This window comes from Narcine bancroftii, chromosome 14 (assembly GCF_036971445.1).
Source record: "Narcine bancroftii isolate sNarBan1 chromosome 14, sNarBan1.hap1, whole genome shotgun sequence".
In the NCBI taxonomy this organism is placed as follows: Eukaryota; Metazoa; Chordata; class Chondrichthyes; order Torpediniformes; family Narcinidae; genus Narcine; species Narcine bancroftii.
Genome location: NC_091482.1, coordinates 34,295,370 through 34,319,214, shown reverse-complemented (window position 1 = coordinate 34,319,214; position 23,845 = coordinate 34,295,370). Strand labels below are relative to the sequence as shown.

At 40.8% G+C, this 23,845-nt stretch overlaps 1 protein-coding gene across 3 annotated transcripts in view; it reads left to right on the top strand.

Annotated features, from left to right (window-relative positions):
- Positions 1–23,845, top strand: part of dtx2 (deltex 2, E3 ubiquitin ligase) — an 87,427-nt gene that overhangs the window by 50,583 nt on the left and 12,999 nt on the right. For 2 of the 3 annotated variants that reach the window (XM_069910916.1, XM_069910914.1), the window contains exons 4-5: positions 9,082–9,237; positions 21,323–21,390. In XM_069910916.1, coding sequence (XP_069767017.1) covers positions 9,082–9,237; positions 21,323–21,390 — 224 coding nt within the window. The remainder of the gene's footprint in view (positions 1–9,081; positions 9,238–21,322; positions 21,391–23,845) is intronic. The other variant, XM_069910915.1, reaches the window with a different exon arrangement.

Genomic DNA, 23,845 nt, shown 5'->3' with positions numbered 1-23,845 from the left:
TCCTTCCACCTAATCAAATCTAACTTAATCTTTTTTATTAAAGGAAGATAATTAATTGAATATAAATCTTGATATTCTGTGTTAACATTAATTCTTAAATATTTAATTTGTTTAGTCCACTTCAAATTTATATTATTTTTATATATTGAATAATCATCTTTACAAATTGACAAAATTTCACTTTTAGCCCAGTTTACCTTATAACCAGATAATTGACCATAATTTTCTAAAGATTCTTGAATTGCTGGTAAAGAAATATCAGGATCCACCAAATATAAAACATCATCTGCAAATAAATTAATCTTATATTCCTCATTCAAAACTCTCATACCCTTAACATTATCATTTTGACGTATTAATTGTGCCAAAGGTTCAATAACTATAGCGAATAAAGCAGGTGACAATGGACATCCTTGTCTAGTAGACCTTGTTAAATCAAAGGATTCTGAAATCTGCCCATTGGTAGCAACTCTAGCCTTCAGACTATTATATAAAGCCTTTATCAATCCAATAAACGAGGAACCAAAACAAAATTTTTCAAATATTTTAAATAAAAACTTCCACTCCACTCTATCAAAAGCCTTTTCTGCATCCAACGAAACCACTATTGGGTAATTCATTTGAGATTTAGATTTGTTTATCAAAGTTATTAAACGCAAAATATTATCAGGCGCATATCTATTTTTTATAAATCCTGTTTGGTCTTTATGTATTATTTTAGGTAAATATTGAGCTAATCTATTAGCCATAACTTTAGCTACAATTTTATAATCTACATTTAACAACGATATTGGTCGATAAGAAGAAACCTGTAAAAGATCTTTATCTTTTTTTGGTATAACTGTAATTATAGCATTAGAACAAGATTCAGGTAATTGAAAAGTTTTATAAATTTGCTGTATTACATCCTTATAAATAGAAGATATATCAACATAAAAAGTTTTATAAAACTCTATAGAAAACCCATCTTCACCAGGTGCCTTTCCATTTGGCATATCTCTTATTGCCATTTCAATTTTATTTTCTGTAAAAGATTTATCCAACTCTTGTCTATCTTCTTGATTCAATTGTGGCAATTTAATATTTTTCAAAAAATAATCTATTGCATCTTCAGCTACATCTTTACATTCTGAAGTATATAATTTTTTATAAAAATTACAAAATTCCTCATTAATTTCTTTTTGTCTAAAAGTAATACCCGATTTCTTTCTAATTGCTGGTATAATCCTAGATAATTGTTCTTTTTTCATCTGCCATGAAAGAACTTTATGAGCTTTCTCACCCCATTCATAAAACTTATGTTTAGTTCGATTCATTAAACATTCAAACCGATATGTTTGTAATTCATTATATTTAAATTTTAAATTAGTTAACTGATTCTTTTTCATTTCAGTAGGATTTTTTTGAAATTCTTTTTCAGTAACAGTTATCTTTTTCTCTAAATCTTCAATCTCTCTAATTCTCTCTTTCTTTACTTTAGAAGCATAACTAATAATTTGACCTCGTAAAAAAGCTTTCATTGCATCCCATAAAACAAAATAACTAGAAACAGAATTAATATTATTACTAATAAAAACCTCAATTTGTTTTTTTAAATAACTAATAAATTCTGGTTTTTGTAATAGCATAGTATTAAATCTCCATCTTGGGGTTCTCTGAACATCTTGCGAACTCTGATATTCTAATAATAGTAATGAATGATCGGAAACCAACCTTGCCTTATAATCCACAGATATAACTCTATCTTGCAAATGCGTTGAAATTAAAAAATAATCAATTCTTGAAAAAGAATTATGGCGTGAAGAGTAAAAAGAAAAATCTTTCTCTGTAGGATTAAATCTTCGCCAAATATCAACTAAATTCAAATCTGTCATCATATTAGTCATTTGCACTGCCATCTTAGATTTCTTAATTGCTCTTGGATACTTGTCCAATAAAGGCTCCAATACCACATTTAAATCTCCCCCAATCATCACATTAGAATTTGCTTGTCCAAGTAATAAAGACATATCCACAACAAAAGCTGTATCCTCAACATTTGGAGCATAAACATCAAGCAAAGTCCAAACCTCATTAAAGATTGTACAATTCAATTTTAATAATCTTCCACCATTTTTCTCTTCATTCTGTGACTGAAATGGTAGATTCTTGTGCACCAAAATTGCCACTCCTTTTGCCTTTGAATTAAATGAAGAATAAAAAACTTGTCCAACCCATTCATGTTTAAGTCTCAAATATTCCTTATCCGTTAAATGAGTTTTCTGCAAAAAGGCCACATCAACTTTTAGTTTTTTTAAGTAAGCAAGTACTTTCTTACGCTTAATAAGATTGTTTAAACCCTGAACATTAAGAGAATCAAACTTTAATTTAGACATTTCTTGCAACAACAGAACAAGAAAAAAAAGAGGAAAGAAAAAAAAACCCCTCCCCTTATCCCCTCTTAAAAGTACAACAAAAAAATAATTAAAAAAAAATAAAAAGAAACTTCACTCCTTAATCCAAAAATTAATTAAAAAAAACAGGTAAGAGGTTACGACTACCTCCTCCTGTCTAAACTGCACAATGCGGTAACTCCCACAAAATATTGGGTGTGAGATAACTCACACGTAGCTGACGACTTCTAGAAAATAATGCCCACCCAGTTCCCTCTCCTAACTCCCATTTCACATAAAACTATCATCATTATCTAAATCTTCTCGAGAAAAAAATTTTTTTTTAAAATTTAATCAGCTTTGTCACTTCGACCACCATTGCTTCCATTTCTTCTTGAAATTCGATTCCCATCTTGGGTCTCCACTCTCTTCGGAGACCGTGGAGGACTACGTCGTTCCTGGAATTGTGTAATTGGTAACAATTGAGCAAAGTCCATAGCTTAGGATTGTCAAAAAATTTTGGTTGATATCCATCCTGAAAAATCTTCAATACTGCAGGGTATCTAAATGTTGCTTTATATCCTTTTTTCCATAACACTTCTTTCACAGGATTAAATTCACGTCGTTGAGACATAATTTCCTGACACAAATCCGGATTTAAAAAAAACACGATTGTTCTGGACCATCAAAGGAGATCTGTTTTGTTGAGCATTTCTAATAGCCACACGCAAAATTGTCTCTCTATCATAATAGTTTAGACAACGGACCAGAACAGGTCTTGGGTTCTGTCCTGAAAAAGGTTTTCTTCTCAAAGCTCGATGAGCACGTTCCAGTATTAAACCATCCGGGAACCTATCTTGTCCTAAAACTTGAGGGATCCAATCAGTAAAGAATTTTCTTGGATCTGGTCCTTCTATATCTTCTGGCAAACCAATAATTTTTATGTTGTTTCGTCTAGACTTATTCTCCAAATAATCAACCTTTTTCGCTAAATTTTTATTTTGAATTTGTAAAGTTTCAATTGTTTTATTTACATCTTGTATTTGATCTTGTACCTCAACTATACCTTGGTCACAAACATCAAGTCTTTCATTTGTTTCAAGCTTAAAAGCTCCATAATCAACCATCTGTTGAGTAGTAATGTCCACCAAGGTATTAAGCTTGGTGTTAACTTGAACCAAAGATTTGCCTAACTCTTTGATTGAAGAAGATAACTTAAATTCAAGATTCTTAATAAGCATATCAACTGGAATAGATTCAGGTACAATAGGATCCTGCTGCATCTGAGTAACCAGAGGGTCTTCTAATCCTTCCCTTAATTTAACTGCTTTTCTTGCAGTCTGACTCCGTGTAGAAACCCCTGCCACAACCTCCTCAGCAATATCAGAAGACTGGTATTCAGGGTTATCCTTAACCCATATTACATCAAGAGCCTTCATTACATCAAGGTCTATTGAAGTCTTCATAACTGGTGGTGCATTTCGCAGCGCCACCACTACATCAATCGGTGAACGTCTCTTTAAAGTCGGGTCTTCAGCTGGCAGCGTCCCAGCTGTTTCACCTGTCAAAAGTTCAGAGCGCTCATAGCGGGCGTTGATTGAAATACACGCGCCTGGCTAGCCCTTTGTTCCAAAGGCTGCCGGGCGCCATCTTTAAAGAGCCCTACCGGTACAGTGCGGAGCTCCTTTGCCGAATCCTGCACTTCTCCTCTTGGATCCATTTCACGCTGAGTCCTGGCTTCTTGTAAACAGGTAGGCTCAGATAACTTCGGGAAATGTAATTTCTTAGCAATCTGTTTTCAGCAATTGTACCATTAGAAGCTAGTTTAACACCTCTAACTACTTATAAACTTTTTTTTAAAGTTTCAACGGGCACTTATAGACAAAACAATAACAAAGAGTCAGGAGAGGACTGGAAGGCACGTCTGTTCCTTACGCCGTCTTGCCACGCCCCCCTCTCCCCCACATCTCCATCGGGCACACAACTCAAAACGGTCAACCAGTTTACCTATCTCGGCTGCACCATTTCATCGGATGCAAGGATCGACAACGAGATAGACAACAGACTCGCCAAGGCAAATAGCGCCTTTGGAAGACTACACAAAAGAGTCTGGAAAAACAACCAACTGAAAAACCTCACAAAGATTAGTGTATACAGAGCCTTTGTCATACCCACACTCCTGTTCAGCTCCGAATCATGGGTCCTCTACCGGCATCATCTACAGCTCCTAGAACGCTTCCACCAGCGTTGTCTCTGCTCCATCCTCCACATTCATTGGAGTGACTTCATCTCCAACATCGAAGTACTTGAGATGGCAGAGGCCGACAACATTTAATCCACGCTGCTGAAGATCAAACTGCGCTGGGTAGGTCACGTCTCCAGAATGGAGGACCATCGCCTTCCCAAGATCGTGTTATATGGCGAGCTCTCCACTGGCCACCGTGACAGAGGTGCACCAAAGAAAAGGTACAAGGACTGCCTAAAGAAATCTCTTGGTGCCTGCCACATTGACCACCGCCAGTGGGCTGATATTGCCTCAAACCGTGCATCTTGGCGCCTCACAGTTCGGTGGGCAGCAACCTCCTTTGAAGAAGACTGCAGAGCCCACCTCACTGACAAAAGTCAAAGGAGGAAAAACCCAACACCCAACCCCAACCAATCAATTTTCCCTTGCAACCGCTGCAACCGTGTCTGCCTATCCCGCATCGGACTTGTCAGCCACAAACGAGCCTGCAGTTGACGTGGACATTACCCCTCCATAAATCTTCATCCGCGAAGCCAAGCCAAAGAAGAAACCATTGAAGGACCCTGAAAGGCAATGTTTATTCACATCTGAATTACATGCCTAATAGGGTTTCAATAAATGAAAGAACTATCCCAAACTCAATCAGCCTTCATTCTCCAAGACTTTCGATTTAAATTTAGTATGTATTTGCACATTCACACAAAGTAAGTGAAGAGGAGAAATGGGGAGTGATTCACCTTACTGTAGCTGGGCTCCTGAAGACCAGAGTATTTCTGCCTAATTTCCAGTGAGGCTACAGAGTAAAACAATCCATCATCTTTCTTAAGGCCTGAAGGATGTGAGAAAACTAAAATGGTGGGGATGCATGCATATTAAGAATTTTTGACCTTTGTAAATTTTAGCAGATGCTTGGTAGGATAAAAATATTTTTTTTTAGTGTGGTGCTCTTACTGCAGACTCCATTTGAATTTGTCATGTGCCTGAAATTAATTGAAATTTTTCATTAGTTATTCTTCATTACTGCACCTCTTGACCAGTGTGCTATTTCTTGTGTTGCATGCTTGCAAAAAGTTGTAAACTTAACAGCTGTGATTTTCTAAAACTAATGTTGTGGTTCATGATTTTCTCAGCTTTTTTCTTAAATGGATCAATTTGTCAATCAGTAAAAGGAAAGTACTAAATATTTAATGAAATGCAATTTCAGTGCTTGTGATAATGAACCCAGGCAAATGAGCGTGCAATGCAAATAAACCATGGGTGATATTTTCATTTTGTATGGCTGTAAAGGAGGAGTTTACAGTCAAACTGGAAGGTTATAATAATTTTTAATCATTCAATTTTCCAAATACCGAATAAATCCCATTTCAGTGCAGAAGCCACCAAAAAATCCACATCACAAATGTGTTTACTGAAGTAGCAGATTGATTTTTGTAAGCATTGCTTTATTTTTTGGTTCATTGATATTTCTTGATCCATTATAATTGTTTTGCAAGATTTTGGATAAAGATAGTACAGTTCAGTATTACTAGTTGCAGTTTCAGTATTTGTATGTTACAGAAATTAATAGTTAAAATCATAATTTGAAAGATTAAGATGTGGAGCCCCAATGATCAGAAAATCTAATTCTTAAAAAAATTGTGTGCAATTAAGGCGACTTCAGCACATGAAAGTCAATATTTGATAGAAGATGTGCAACACAGATGCACGAAAAAAATAGTTGGAATGGCTCTGACCTTCAGTCCTCGGGTTAGTCATTACAGCTGGGAGGTTGGCAGTCTGATTCAAGGAGCTGGAGAAATACCAGAATTATTTCTTTAAATGCATTCTTTTTACACATGAAGTTTGTTGGCTTAATCTGATTTTTTTCAAAATACACTGATAGTTCACAGTATCTTCTCCCAAAAATGAAGATCCCATGAGAAGTCTGCTCTAATCAGATCAATGTTCCATAAAATCCCTTTATAAATTCAGTAGATTAAATCAATATTAGGATTCTACTCTAATTTGGACACACTAATTCATTGGTTCATCAGATAGATTGCAGGTCAGGAATTGTTGGTGATTTTAACTACACAAAGTGAGGATTGATTAGAGATTTATCATAAATTAAGGCAAATAATAAATAAGCCAATCATTTGTCATCTACATTGTCGTGTACCTTTCTTAAACTGATAGTGGAGAGCAATATTCTTTCAACCCTTCTGTTGTCAATTTCCTGTCTGAAGATGGTGTCAGACTGTGGTCACTGTCTCAGTCTATTCCTTGTGAGCCTCTGCTTACAAAAGCAAATTGCTTGTTTTAAATAAAGTCTGATCCTTAACATGGAGTTTAGCCAGATGACATTTTGTGGACTTAGCACCTTTTGGAGCAGTTAGATTTTTTAATGTAAAACTGTGAACTTAAAAAGGTTTTGTTTTTCTAGTTATGTACACAGTTTCTCTTGGCCAACCTTTTTTTGATCTTCAAAGAAGAATTTGATCAGCTTCTGATTTTTGCATATTTTTCTTTTCCTTATTTGAATAATAATCCATAATTGGGTTGTTTCTTTAAATAAAAAATTAATAGACCTGACATTTCACTTCAGTGGCATGGTTGGCATAGCAGTTCGCACATTGCCTTTTTAGTGCCAGTGATTGGGCCTGGACCTGGGTTCGAATCCCACACTGTCTGTAAGGAATTTGTGCATTTTCCCCACGCCTGTGTGGGTTTTCTCTGGGGGCTCTGGCTTCCTCCCACCCTTCAAATAAAAAAGTACTGGGGTGTAGGTTAAGAGTGTAAATTCGGCAGCATGAACTCGTTGGGCCGAATTAGCCTTTTATGTCTAATGTTCTTTTTTATTTTTAAAAATTCATGTCCCACATTTGACCGACTGGAAATAAAGATGTCTATAATTCTGCTTGTGTCTCACCTTGTTCCTATTCCCATTTTCCCCTTTCACTTCTGTTGTAGTTAAGTCGTGGCTCAATTTTAAAATTCCCTTCAATACACATATATAAAATGCTGGAAATCCTCATCAGGCCAGGCAACATGTGTTGGAAAAGATTGCATTCCCTTCGTGAGACACCTGAAACATTAACTCAGTTTCACTTACCATAGATGCAGATTGGCCTGCTGATCATTTCCAGTATTTTCTGTTTTTGTTTTGGAGTTCTGGTATCTATGAATTATTTTCTTTTAAATTTTCACTTTAAAATTCTCTTCCTTGTTTTCAAGCTCCTCCAAATCTACATAATGTTCAGTTCTTTGTTATGTCTCTTTCAATTCTTTCATTTTTTTTAAATCACTTCACTGGTGGCAGGGACTTCAGTTGCCATGGATACAAGATTTGAAATTTCCTCCCGAAAATTTCTCCTCTTTCTCCTCTTTCCTTTTTCCCTCTGAGGAGATGCCTGTTAAAGCCAACCTCAGATAAACATAAACATCACTAGGTATCAAATATTTGATAACATTGCTGTGAAGAACATTGGTATGTTTGGTGTGTTAAAGGTGCTGTTCAAGTGGAAAGGATGATGGACCCTGTCAAACTTTCAAAGATTTAGCATTTATTTTGAAAATCTATTGTGTTTAAACCAAATTCCATCAACCTTGTGTGCATTTCCTCTCCTAAACTTTATCAAGATTAGATGTAGAGTTTGTACAAATTCTGATCACTCTTTTATGCTTCCACGGTCACTGACTTTGTCCATTATGTCATCCATTTCACTCAGGCTAATTAAACATCAATGTATGGCATCTCATTAGCAGGAGACACAAAAAAGGGACATTTTTTCCTCTCTTATTGACTGAGAAATTTTTGTAGAATTTTGCTGGAGGTGTGAAAAGTCTGGAAGAAAGTTGAGAGAAATTCTCCCAAATTTCCCCCTGAAGTGCGTGATATGACCAATGCTCTTGCATATTTAATTAAGCAAGGTTGTGGGAACAGTCCTGCAGAGAGCTCCCACGCTGGCTATAAAGGATGAAGACATTGATTTTTTTCAAAAGTGAATGCCATGTCGAAAGGTTACAAGCTGTGGTGCTTTTGTGAGAATTCTGAATATTAGTCCTGCTTCGGCATTGATGCTTTTATGCTTTACTGAAAATTTTAAATGGTTATTTCGTTTAGAACTGCATGTGTTTCATTAAAAACACTTATCTGAATGAGGATTTCCCTACTAAAATAGGATCCCATTGTTTCTGCTGCTGTTGCCGTGGTATCCATGCAGGCCTGTGTACTAATTCTATGGGGTTTTGTTCACGTAGTCTCTTTCAAATCATTGGTGAGGTGAAGGGGCTTATAATGTCAGCCTAATTTTACTTCCACTTTTTGTGTCATGAGTTAATTTTGTCACTTGGTGATTTTGATTTTCAGTTCTGTTGACTTTCTTTTATTTCCTCTGGTTCCTTTTTTAATTTACTTTTGTGTGCTCTATTTTGTTTTTTACACACCATTCCCCCTCTGCATGCTGATGACCACTGAACCTTTAGGCATGACCGCAATTCTGATGTGTGCTGCTGGACTGCCTGTGTGCTTCACCCGCGCAACTAAACCTGTAGACAATGCTGACTCAAGGAAAAGGGATAAAAAACACAGCAATACCCGAGATAAGTCATTTAAGCGATCGAAGAAAATGTCCAGAAAAGGTAGTTAATAAAAGATTTCCTATTTACTTCCTGTTTTCTGTTGCCCATTGGGGAGCAGTTTTAAGCTTGGTATGGCATGATATTTTTCTCGGTGTTTTCTTTGCATTTTTCTTCAAACACTATGCAAAAATAATTTGAACTTTTAATAACCATATGGGTTGGTGCAGCTTTGTAACAAAATATCAAATTTAGGCATCGGACCAGTTGAGATGATTTTTTTTTTATTACTTTAATGAAACCATAAATCCTTGCATGACACTGATTAATGTTGGATGGAAAAGTTCAATGCATCAGATGTCTCCCTGCCTCAAACGTTAACCTGTGCCGATCAAGTACATTTCCTGTGGTTTCGACATTCCAACTCTCCTGTATTCCACTCAAGGTACCAAATTTAATCTTTGTCTCAAATGTTTGCACTTAACATTATGTTTGAAGATCATAACACCTACTTTTGTTTAAATGTGTTTCCATATCACAGAAGGGGTTCTCATTAAATATCTATTTTCATTCGTATTGAATTCTACATATAACTTCGCTGGGGGACATTTTCCCCCCCTCTGTTTAGATAATTGACTTTTTTAAAGATATGCAAATGTTGTAATGGTGAATATTTAAAGTAAGTTCCTATAGAAAAATTGTATTTCCACTCTTTATCCTGCAGGGTATGTTTGTGATTTCATACTTGTATCAGATTTTCTTATCACATGCAGTAAAAGTCCTAAAATCCAGACAGCTCGGAGATTAGATCGGTCTGGATTTTCCTGATTCTTAGGCAGTACACCTGTGGCACTTACACAATGCACACAAAAGCTGAGCGTTATGGAGAACTCAGGATACTCGGGTGGTTCAGATTTCAGCTGAGAGTTTTCGAGAAGTCCCAATTTTCTGGTGGTCCTGATTTCTAGCATTTTTGGACTTTTACTGTAATTATTTGAAACACCGCGCAAACTACTGAATTCAAGTATCACTTGTAGAGACTATATTTTAATTCCATGCAACACTAGAAATGCAGAAGAATAAAAAGTGAATTTATTCTTTAGAGTATTCATGCACTGAATTTACTGCATCACTAATGGTGCGATAAATAATAGCCACTATAGAGGAGGTTGATCCAAAAGTGTCCCATCTGTGCTTGAAAATCCAAAGAACTTTTTGGGCAAGTATTTAAAAATATGGGAACTTCTTAAAAACCAACAGGCAGATAATAACTGATGATGTGAAGTGCAAAAGCTGGCACAATTTTTAAATTGACTAAATTATTTAGAAGGAAAAGGTTACTGTGGTCAAAATGAGCCAACTAAATAGAAACATCTGAAAGGAAAACCTGGAAATCTACTAATAGTTGTATTTTTATTGTGTTACCAGGAAAAGTTTTTTTTTTGGCTAGTTCAATGTTATCAATATTTGAAGATATTTTGCATCCCAACCACAACTTCACCTTCTCAAAAAGTGGCGGTGAAGAGTGGAAAGAATGACACACACCCAAGAAGTCAAAGTTGAAGACTGGTTTATTGCACTGGCAACTCTGCTTATATTCTCTCCCCGCTTCTGATGACAGGAGTAACGTTACAGCAACGCCGGTCTCGGATTGGTCGGAGTTCCTGCCGTTGCTCATTTCCTGCCTCGCAGGTGGTCACCTGGGACGAAGGTCATTGGTCCCCACGGGGTCTGCGCAGTCACTTGGGTACTGGGTCGCGTTCCAGTTAGCGGGCCGCTAGAGTGGTTTATTTATCTCTTTGAATGGAATCTGATAGTATAGAACACCTGGGATGCAGAACTGACAGTGCCTCCAGCCAAGTTGTTCCAGTGGAGATACAACACTAGCAACTACCTATCAATGAAGGAAATTGCCCATGTATACCCTGTTAACAAAAGGATAAATCAAATCTGGCTGATTGCTATCTGATCTTTCAATCACGAAAAATGTAATTGACAGTTCAATCAAGAAGCTTTTGTTCTTTCACTCAGTTCAGTTGATCCACTGCAAAATCTCTTCAAGGGATGCCTACCCTGAAGAAGTTCTCTTCTCTTCGAAGGGGGTTCTGTGAGAGTCTCTCTCGCTACTCCCTGCTGCTCTCAATCTAATTCTGAGACTTTCTGAGATTTTCTGCTTATTCCTTGAAAAATGGCTCAGGCCTGAAACATCGGCAATATATCTTTGCTTTTTATAGATGCTGAAAAGGCAAGCTGAGTTCCTCCAGCATTTCTATGTGTTTTTACTTCAACAACCTGCTCACTGGTGCCTCATTTGGGTTTGGCAAGAACTGCTTAGTTGCAAGCTTCATCACACCTTGTTCCAATTGCTGAATTCTAGAAGTTAAGTGAGAGTGATTGCCCTTGACATCAAGGTAATATTTGACCCAGTGTGGCATCAAAATTCCCTGACAAAACTGAAGGCAGCAAACACCAAGGGGAAAATGTTCCAGTGATTAGAGTCCTAGCTCATGTACCACACCATAATAGTTGGACAAATCATCCCAACCCAGAGATGGTCATTGCAGGTGCTCAGGGCAGTGTCCTAGGTCTAACTACAGTATCTTCAGCTGCTTCATTCATGGCCTTCTTTCTATAATAAATGAATGAGGGTATTTGACAGTGACTGAAAATGATTCAATTCCATTTGTACATCTCCAGACAATGAAGCAGAATCCAAACTGCATTTGTGGAGGCAACTAAAGCTTGTGCTATCCATCTCTAACAAGAGATTGTCATTCGATGGCATTATTATTGCCTGTCAGATAAAATGCATAAATATCATAACTATACTTAACCAGATAATGTGAGACTAAAAATCACAAACTCTTTTATCGCCTGATGTGATTTTGGCACCCTGGACATGAGACCCTGAAGTGACACAAAATGAATAATGGAAAGCTTGCTTGCTGAGCCATTCCCTTGTGGTGTAAACCAAATTGATCACTGGGCAGATGAGAGTTTTGGATATGAAACTCGACTCTAAACATGTGTGGTCAGCTTCAGGGAGCTATGCAAGATGTATATAAAAAAATTGGCTTGTTCTGTAGTCCTCACACAGCTGATGTGATTAAAAATAAATTTTAAAAATCCAATGGGATTGAATACAGACATGTCAGTATTAGAGATGAATCAATGCATCTCACTTCATTTTAAACATGAAACAAAAACACTTGCAGCTCATTCAGGTGAAATGTGTGGCGACTTCCATGTTGGAAGTTGTGGAAAACTAAGTAAGATGAATTTTAAGTGTGATTTTATAATTTTAAATGTTGCAGACAATTTCAGTTTTGATGAGTGTAAAATAGAAAGCTTAATAATTATTGTTTCTGAAATAGACTGCAGTGTGTTTGGGAGAAAGGAAACAGTCTTCTGGTGTCTGTTCCAACTTCGAAAGATCAATAATAATCTGTGCAAGGTTTTCCGTTAATAGAAGTTCATTGGTAAATTAACTTTGTACATTCAGTTGTTGTCAATTCTTGTGGCATAAAAGCATACAGCTTCTATCTCTGCATTTGTGTCACATGAAATGGCTATTGCAAATTTGTTGTTGAATGTTTAGATTCTGAGGCTTAGACCAACAGCAAATATTAGTTTCTGCTGCATTGTAGAATTATGGGATTGACTTCAGGAATGCTTTGTCTCTTAAGGTTATGGTGAACAATGAGCATGTCTCCTACCATGATTATCACATGACATTAAGGAACACAATGCACCTCTGAGATTGGTTTGTCTGATTTGGGCAATGATCCACGATACAATTCAGTTACTCAGCAAATAAGCTGAGGCATTGTAATTTGAGGCTGATGTTGTTTTCTTCCTTTCCCAAAGTACCAGCTCCCAGTGGTATGCTAGCATTGATGTTTGTTCATATATTCACGTTTTAACATTTTAATTCCTTTCAGAATAATCTCTGTGGCCCATTGCATGAATATATAACTGGATTATTTAGTTGTAGAAGAGAAGACCTATTGATGTTGGTGTTGACCCAGGCTGGCATTTATGACCCATCCTGAGTTGCTCCAGGAAAACAGAGATTGGCTGCTATGTTGAATTTTTCAAAGATTTACATGACCGCTTGGGGTAGTTTCAATATTTTGGCCAGGTAAAGGTGTAAATTAAATTGTGAAAATTTCTGAATGTTGGGGGCATTGAAAAGTATTAAAATTCCTTGACAGGCTTAACAGCTGGGAAAGTCTGAGGCTTGTGCTTAGCTGGTTGTTGGTTCATAGTGATGCCCTGTGTAGATGTTGACAGAGTCCTGGAGTCTTACAGCATCAAAACAGGCTCTTGTCCAAACTTATCCATGCTCACATAATTGTCCACCTAAGAATTGTCCCTTTAAAATGTTACATTCATGAACATTTCTAAATAGCTTTCAAATGGTACAATTGTACCAACTGCAATAACAACTACATGACACTGCACAGAATCTCTTTATGATCAGATGGCAAGTTTGAACCATGATTTTGAAAGTTATTAAAATAACTACTGCATTAAACTGTTCAAAACCAAGTTGTTTTGTAACTATGTGTCGAGCTGTTAAAATATGTAACCAAGAGTATTGTCCAGAGGAATCTCTTTATAATGCATGGAGCAAAGGAGTTGAATTTTGGGAACAGACTAGAGACAAAGGCATATATTTGTGCAGCTTGTTATTTCAATGTGGAGAAATGGTATGAGGAAAATGAAGTGTAATAAGTGAAAATATTTATCAGCCGTTAGCAGTGAGGCTGGAATGCCAGCGACTGTTGTATAAATGAATATTCAGAACATTCGAAAAGCAGATGAATAATTTTTGATTATTTTTTTCAAACTTAGATAAACCCAGTGGAAGAAGGGATATGGATTGACAATGAACGGTCCCCTGAAAGATTAAATATTGAATTAATGTTGTTAAGATACTTCAAATTAAACCAAATTAATTGTCGCAGAATGGCCCAGAAATCAACCAAATAACTAATATTGCTATATTGCTCAAAAACAGCGAACTGCTTTTTATCACAGACATTTGCTTCAGGGCTTCTGACTTTTAATTTCACCGCCCCCCCACCCCCGAAATCCCAGACCTTATTTGCCTTTCTAGGTTTTTTTTCTCCTCTGACATATAACATAGCCAAAATATTAGCTGATTATGTGTAAATTGCCTTTTTGTACAAGATTTACTTTTGGGAACGTTGCTAAAAGTGAACATTAGCCTTCACTGAATTGATGTATCTTACCCGTGAATGAGCTCAGCTCATTCTAATGTATTCTTGCCACAAGGTGAAGTTGGTTTATTCAATGGAATTAATTGAAATTATAATAAAGGTTTGGTAGGTGTTTTAACATGATCTCAATTTGAATTATTCTATCTAACTAAGTAACTGAATTACAAGAAAGAGGTAGTTTATGTAACTTGACAGTAGAACACAATCTGGGAGAAATAACTGTCACAACCAAAGCTTCACTGTCATCTTCATTGTCACCAGACTATCCCATCAACAAAAGCTGTGTTTGGAGTGTTTTTTGAAAGGAATTCAAGGCAATGATTGGAATGGGACCGTATGGGGAAGAAATGTATCCCACACTGACTGCTCTGCTCTAATCCAGTTAAACCGTACACATGTAACAATGATGGGCTTTGTTCTGAGAAATCCTTGAACCTGGAAACAAAAGGTTGATTTAATGAGGATTACAATTTCCAAATTTTACATTCAGCTCTGAATTTGTGTAGTTTAGTGACCAGAAAGCTGTTGAACATTGGGTCCTGCATGGTCAATTTTCATGGTATATAACATTGATTTGAGCTTGGATGTCAGAGCCAAATTTAAAAAGTGTTTGAGGTATGATGATCTGTTGTGAGGAGGAAAGATACAAACTATAGAAAGCTATGAATGGATTGGTCTTGCAAGTAGAAAATGGCAAATTTACTCGGAAGATGTCTGAGGTAATTTGTTATGGTGGGTTAGGATAAAAATAGGAAATAGATAGATCAGATGGATGTTGAGGAATGCTATCATCAGGTCAATCAAAAGGGGGTATCCACATATTTCCTCGTGCACTAAGTATGGAATGCAAGAGTTGGGGATGTATTGTAAAAATCTATAAAATACTTGTGGAATCATAGCTAAAGGAAACTGCAGAGAGTTGTGAATGTCACTATCTCACACGGCCCTCAAGTGCAGTTACAACTCTGATTATCCAGAATGGTTGGGACTGGGCCTATGTCAAATAATTTTTTTTTGAGAATTGGTCATTTTTTTTAAAAGCAGCCCAGTAGCAACAGCAAATACCTTGTAACAGTGTTTATACAACAACAAACAATAAGGGAAGCCATTTTAAGCATTAAAATAATGTTTAATTCTCACTAAAAAAAAAATGCTGGCCCCACCGCCGCTGCTGATCCCCGACACTTCCCCGGTGCGCCCCCCCCTCCCCCCCCCTCCCGGCCGCCAATCCCTGACACACCCCCACCACTGCCGCTGATCCCCACGGAGGCTTCCCGGGCTGGTGGAACATTCAATGGCAAGTTGATGCACTCCTGTCTCCCTAGTCACCAGAGCTCCCAATGGCGCCGCCTGAGTCCCGACTTCAAATTCTCCCCTCGGCCGAGGGGAGTCCAGTGTGCATGTGTGACAGTAGGCCGAGGGGAGGGTTCAGTGTTGGCGTTGGGAGCCCCACTGTGCCAAGGAGAGAAAGCCACTGAGCCCGAGGTCCCTCTCCTGCCCAGGGAGCCACTCTCCTTGATGACGCCATGTATTGGGAAGAGTTGTGGGTGTCATGAGACAGCACTGGTCCCTACTTAGTCAGAGGACACACCAGTTGCCAATCAAGGTTTGGTTCTGCCCCACCCATTAGTGCACACCTTGCTGTTGGCCACATGTAAATTACTTGGACTTGGCCTATCTGTACTTGGGCCATTGGCTGTTGTAATTAGATTAACCCTCCTGCCACTGAGTAAGTGATATGGGCTTGTCCCTCCAGCATTTATAAAGGTGCCATGTGCTCTTTGTTCTCTCCCTTTGCCAGCTTGGGACCACCCTACTTCACTCCAGGCCAAGAAATGTGGAAGGGTGCTGGAGAAACTGTTGGTAAGATGTGCACTGTTAAAAGGGTTGGGAGTGTTTAATTAGTGTCCCTTGTAGCACGGAGCCATGTCTGCCCTGAATCAAGGGGGGGTGGGGCATCGTAGTGATTTTTCCCTGATCATTTTATGTACCAGTTCATTGTGTGTTGTGTGTGTGTGTGCTCTGCATCAGTTGCTTTCTGAAAATAAAATCCTTCCCTACATCAAATCTGTGTTCAGAGTCCTTGCCTTTGAGACCTCCCAAACCCATTTCCTTACTCACAACACACCAGGACAAGGGATTCGTCTGACCAAGCTTGCAGCTGGGAGACAGTGGCATGTAGTTTGAGAGGTAGAGTTGGAGAGAAAAGTAAATAGGGGAAGGTAAAGAAGAAATGGAAGGTTGGGGGGAGGGTAGTTACTTGAAACAAGGACAATCATTCTAATCTGTAGAGTAAATTGTTTTTCAACCTGTGAGGTCAGTTCCGCTCCGAAAAATTTTGGATAAATGATGATTTTGTGGCGGCTCATCACAAGGCAGGCGAACCAGCCCCACTTGTAAGCCATGCGGCGGGGCAGCCAGCCAAAATGGCGCTGTCAGGGGTTTCAGCTTGGGGCTCAGAAACCCGTGCTTGAGGACCACATGACGCCCGTGTGACGTCAGCATCCTGCAGCATGGTTCTCAGCCAGGTCCGGGCTGGGATTATAAGTGGCAGCCTGCAATAAACTAGTCTGCTCACTGAGCTCAACCCATCTGGTTTCATGTGTTATTGCAGGAGCAGTGTAGCCGCCGCTACAATTGGTGACCCTGACTGGTTTAAACGTCTTTGAATCCATCATGAGCGAGCCTGGGATCAACGCTATAGGCATGAGACTACGCCTTGGGGTGTTCACCACATCCCCACCTAGGGCCCGCTGGTTCACGCCAAGGCACTCCAGCTCCCGCCTGACAAGCTCCAGGTAGCGAATGAGGAGTTTTCGCACCCGTTGAAGCTGGGGATCATTTGACAGTCCGACAGCCCGTGGGCCTCGCCGCTCCACCTGGTCCTGAAAGCCTCCGGTTGCTGACGTCCCTGCGGAGACTATCAATGGCTCAACGAGGCAACCGTTCCTGACTGTTACCCCATCCCTCACATCCAGGTCTCTACAGCCAACTTGCACGGCACGAGGGTCTTCTCCAAGGTTGACCTGGTGCGCGGATATCACCAGTTCCCGGTGGACCCTGTGGACATGCCCAAGACGGCCATTATCACCTCCTTTGGCTTGTTCAAATTCCTGTGCGTGCCCTTCAGGCTTAAGAACACCACTCAGACCTTCCAGCACCTAACGGACTCTGTGGGCAGGGACTTGGATTTCATCTTCATTTACTTAGATGACATCCTTGTTGCCAGCAGGGATCGGGTGCAACACAAGGGCTACCTACATGCCCTTTTCTCCTGGCTGGCTGACTTTGGCCTTACCATCAACCTGGCCAAGTGCCAGTTCGGGAAATAGTCCATGCAGTTCCTGGGCCATACCATCACGGCCGCTGTGAAGGTTGCCACCATCAGGGAGTTCCCACGCCCGAACAGCCTCAAGGGGCTGCAGGAGTTTTCAAGTATGGTCAACTTTTACAACCACTTCATCCTGGGAGCTGCGCGCATCATGCAACCACTGTTCGTCCTCATCGCAGCCAAGCACAAGACACTTGCTTGAAACCCAGAAGACTGCACTGCATTCGAAGCCACCAAGGACGCCCTCGCGAAGGCCTCCATGCTTACCCACCCGCACACTGTCCTGTATATGGCACTCTCTGTCGGTGCCTCTGCCACAGCCGTCGGTGCCATCCTGGAGCAGCAGATGAATGGGCATTGGAAGCTGCTGGCATTCTTCAGCCACTTGCTCCGCCCCCAGAACACAATATAGTGCCTTCAACCATGAGTTACTGGGCATATACCTGGCGGTGCATTATTTCCGCTATTTTTTGGAGGGGAGGACTTTTACTATCTTCACCGACCACAAACCCTTCACCCAGGCAAACCCTTCACCCAGGCGCTCGTGATGGCAAAGGATCCCTGGTCGGCCTGCCAGCAGCGTCACCTCTCCTTCGTGTCGGAGTTTACCACCGACATTTGGCACAAGGTGGGGAAGGACAATGTGGTTGCCGATGCACTCTCGCGACCGACCATCTGCGCACTGACCCCCGGCCTCGACTTCGACCAGATCGTCCGGGACCAGGAAGCTGATGAGGAGATGAGGGCCTTCAAGACCACCTGAGGTTCCGAGACCTCCCGACTCCGAGCGGCAAAGGCCCATCCTGTGCAATATCTCCTTGGGCACTCGGCAGCCAGTGGTTCCACAGCAGTGGCGCAAGCAGGTCTTTTATCACATCCACGACCTTTCACATCCGTCCATCAGGTTCACGGTCTGGATGGTGGCAGAACGGTTCGTATGGCATGGGCTGGGCCAGAACATGCACCCATTACCAGACGTCCAAGGTGCACAGGCACACCAGAGCCCCCGTACAGGAGTTCGAGCAAGTCCGGGAGCGGTTCAGCCACATTAAAGTGGACATCGTCGGGCCCTTACCCGTTTCCCGGGGTAACCGTTACCTCTTTATGGTGGTGGACTGCACCACTTGCTGGCCTGAGGCAATCCTGATGCCAGGCGCCTCCACCGACTCCTGCTCCCGAGCCCTGTTGCATGGCTGGGTCACCTGGTTCGGCGTCCCGGCTCATCTCACCAGCGATCAGGGTGCCCAGTTCTCAGGGCACAGCTCACCAACAGGTTGGGGATACAGCTACACTGCACCATGGCCTACCACCCGCAGGCCAATGGACTGTTGAACGTCTGCACCGCCATCTTAAGTGGGCACTCATGGCCCACCTCACTGGTCCCAACTGAACGGACAAACTGCCTTGGGTGCTCTTGGGTGTCCGCTCCACTTCCAAGGAAGATCTTCAGGAGTCATCAGCTGAGCTGGTCTACGGTGCGCCGCTGGCACTACCTGATAAACTCGTCAACACACCTCACAATCCCCAGAGGTCGCCGCACAAGCTACTTCCTCACCTCGGCACGCTTGGACTCCTTTGAGCCCCCACCGCCGCCCAGGCATGGCACCCGCCCATCTCACGTTCCCGACGAGCTGCTTTCCACAGAATTCATTTTCATTCGGCAGGGCCCGATCGTGGCACCTCTGCAGTGACCATACAAGGGGCCAACAGGGTTATACAGCATTCCGGCTCGATGTTCGCGCTGGACTTGGGCGGCAGGCATGAGCTTTTTGCCATGAACAGGCTGAAGCTAGCGCACCTCGATCCCACCGAGCCCGTGGTCGTTGCCCAGCCCAGGAAGCAAGGCCGCCTGACAAAAAGGACATTGGCGCCGGTTCTGGGTGGGGGGGGTGCTGTGTGGCGGCTCACCACAAGGCAGGCAAACTGGACCTGCTTGTAAGCCACATGGTGTGGCAGCCAGCCAAAATGGCGCCATCAGGGGTTTCCCTTCCTTCCAGTTCTGGGCTCAGAAATCCGCACTTGGGGACCACGTGACGCCTGGGTGACGACAGCGCCCTCCAGCGTGGTTCTCAGACAGGGCCGGGCTTTTAAGTGCAGCCCAGCAGCCTGCGATAAACTAGTCTGCTCACTGAGCTCAACCCGTCTGGTTGCGTGTGTTATTGCAGGAGCAGTGTAGCCACCGCTACAATTTTTGATTTGTTGCGAATATCCTCATTTATTAAATTTTTAAAAATAATTCAGATAAATTATGATTTTGAAGAATCCAATTTTGGATAACTGGAGTTGTACTGTATAGCGTGATCCCATCTACAACTCCTGTTGCCTTGGAAGAGCATTCAACGTATTAAAAGATATCCCATCCCATCCCATCCACGCCCTGTACCTACCCCCCCTCCCTCATTTAGGAAGAAGAATCACGAATATGAGATCACACATCACCAGATTCATGGGCAGTTTCTTTTCTGCTACAGACAGACTCCTGAAGGAACCCCAAAAGGGTACTCTGCCCTCTGCCAACTGAGATCTCTCTCTAATTTCACGTTTGCACTGTACCATGTATGAGATGTCTAACCAGTCTGCTTACAAAACAATCTCCATCACTGCATCTTGGTATGTGACATTAAAGGAAAACTGTGTGTTGTAAGCATTAGAGAATACGCAGAGAAATCTATTGGAATGTTGACATGGGGAATTGTAGTTAGAGAGGAAAAATTGTGCTCATTTAATTTAGAGTTAAACATAAAAGACTAAAATTGTATAAAATGAAAGAACATCAGGCTGAACAGGAAAAATGTTTCCCTTGACATCATTTTTTTATGCTCTTTATCAAAGAGTCTTGGATACAAGTTGAATAGATTACACAGGAGGAAGGATTGCATGCCCCACCCACCATTCAATGTGGTCATAGCTGATCTATCCTCGGCCTGAATTTCTTTTCTATGCCAGTTTCCCAAAGCCCTATATTCACATTCTTTACTGAGGGCTTTGGTGGGGGGGGTGGGGGTGGTTATGCTAAATAAATTTATCCTGAGAATAATACAAGTATAATATTTGTGGCCTGGAACAGTGAAGGCACAAAGTAGACAGCATCAAGGTGACATTTTCTGCTTGGTATCCTAATGTAGATCAGAGGGAATGGTCATTCACAAAACAGTGCTGTAGGTTGATTTGTCTCTATCTGGGTTATAAATTCCTAAGCTTTGATTGATATTGTGTGATTTCATAGTTGCACTCAAATACTCATATCTCTTGTTACATTATTAGATCAATTTTTTTTGTATAAAATTGAGCAAGAGGGGTGAATAACAAAACCATAAACGTGGTGAAAGAAAAATGGTGCTGGTGAAGTACTGTTTATTTGTTTTTATGAAACCTTTCCCATCAGTTTCTCTTTCTTTTAAAATGTTGCCTGTCCTACTGACTGCAAAACATTTGCTGACTATTCGGTTTCAGTTTTTCCCCGTCTCTTACCATTGGGGTAGTTTGTCTTGAATGAATGTTGGGTATGAACAAGGTTTTGCTCAGATTGGGCTATAGCTGTATCATCATCTTTTCCTTTCTTCCATAACAGAGATCATAAAAGATCCAGAGGAGGTGGTAAAGAAGTACATGGCAAGAATAGAGGAGCATCCGGATGAGGTGAAATCAAAAAATTATTGGAGAAGCTTAATTTTTGTTGAACAAAGGCATTTAAGCAGAAAGTCTTGTTTCCTTTTCTCTTTGGCCTAATGGCCTGGCACAGCAAGACAACTACTAAAGTCATTCTTTTTATCACCTGCAATTTTTCTGGGTTTTTTATCTATAAGCTTAGTCCTGGTCAATATATCGAGTGCATTTCTATGGAAACCATATTTTTGTTCAATTATTTTTCGTAAAACTTTTTTTAAAAAATCCTGTCCGCCAGTTTCAGCTGTGTCAAGATTTTGGTGGATGGGGATTTATTGAAATGAGGTGAAATTTCTCCATATAGACAGTGGTGAATCTTTGGAATTCTCAAAATAAGTGGGTTTTGGAGGCCCAATTTTTTCATTTTGTCCAAGCTAGAGATCAATAGGATACCAGACACTGAGGGAGTAAAGGTATAATAGGATGGTGCTGTTGTGGAAAATCATGTCTAATTTTGATAACTGGTGGAGCAGGCTTACAAAATGAATGGCTTGTTCATGCTCCCAATTCGTGTGTCTGTTGGTAGTTGGCAAAAAATAGTTGGAGATCTGGAATCAGAGCATATCAAGGATGCGTGCTTAGCCCATTGCTCTACTCATTACACACCCATGACTGTGTGGCCAGGCACAATTCCAATGCTGCCTATAAGTTTGCCGATGAAACCACAGTTGTCGGCAGAATCACAAACAGCAATGAGGAAGCGTAGATCAGCTCTTTGTATGATGTACGTAAACAACTTTGCACTTAACGAAAGGAAAACCAAGGAGATGGTTGTGGACTTCAGGAGGACATCAGGGGAATGTGACCCAGTCCTCATTGAGGGTCAAGAACTTAAAATTCATGGGTGTTAACATCTCCAACAATCTGCCCTTGAGCCTCCATGTTGATGCAATCATGAAGAAGGCTCGCCAGCAACTATACTTTGTGAGGTGTCTGAGGAGATTCTGTATGTCACCAAAGACTCTCGTAAACTTCTACAGGTGTACATTGTGGAGTATTCTGGTGAGTTGCATCATTGCCTGGTATGGAGGTGCTAGCTCTCAGGACAAGAATAAATTCCAGAGGATTGTTAACTCAGCCTGTGACATCATAGGCACCAGACTTCACTCCATCGAGGACATCGACATGAGGCGGTGTCTTAAAAAAGCAGCTTCTATCCTCAAAGACCCCCACCACCAGGCCATGCCTCCTTCAGTGCTACCATCGGGGGAAAAGGTTCAGGAGCTTAAAGACGAGCACTCAGCGGCACAAGGACAGCCTCTTCCCCACTGCCATCAGATTCCTGAATGATCAATGAACCAAAGAGACTGCCTGACTTTTTGGGTAAGAAACCTGCATAGGAGAAGGCCACTCCGATATAAAACCTACGACCCAAGGACCTCGCTGCCACGTCCCAGCTTGCTCGGCCACGGCACACGAACCATGGGTGTAAAGGGTGGGGCCAGTACTGCGCGCACTGCACTCCACCTAAAAGCTCCTTTGCGCAGGCCCGAGGACAGGTCCACGTCCTCCCCCTCCACATCCTCCCCCTCCACGTCCTCCCCCTCAAAAGATGCTCACAAACTCAAGCTAGCATGCTGGAACATCAGAACCATGCTAGACAAGGCTGACAGCCACCGACCTGAACGTCGGTCTGCCCTCATTGCACATGAACTCCTCAGACTTTTTTTTTTAATTTTAATTTTTTATTTTTCACACCATAAATCACATTAGCCATGATATACACTATTTCTTTTTCACACATATACAGTGACTTTTTCTCCCCCCCCCCTCCTCCCAAGCCACCCCCCCACCCCCCCCTCTCATCCATTTTAGGTATACAATCTAGGTTGCATTAAGCCAGTCAGACAATGTTGTCATTCAACAAAATTACACCAGAAATTCTACTGAGTCCATTCTTTTCTTTCCTTCTCCTTCCATAAACTTAGGTAATGTTTGTCCCCGGTAGGTTTTCGCTATTGTATTTAATGTAAGGCTCCTATACTTGCTCGAATATTTCAATATTATTTCTTAACCTATCTGTTATTTTTTCTAATGGAATACATTTATTCATTTAAATTTAGTAGTTTCTTCCTTTTAATTTGGTTATGTATTCCATTAATATTTAAAGACATATAGTTCAGCGTAGCCCTTTTATATTTTGTTTATCTTCTCTTTCCGTTTTTCCATCATTACCTTTCCTCCTTTTCCATTTCTGTTTTCTTATTTTCAACTCTTTATAAGACAACATTCCTACAACATCCAACATTTTCCTTATTCTCCTATTTCTATCTTATTTATCCCCAATCTCCCCTTCACCTCCTGAGTTGTCCTTTATCCCTTGTCGGACAACCACATCTCCCCTCTCCATTTGGATTTGCGAATCCACTCGCAAGCGTCAACTGATTTTGCAGTGACCGCTATTTCCCCCCACCCCGCCTCCCCCAGA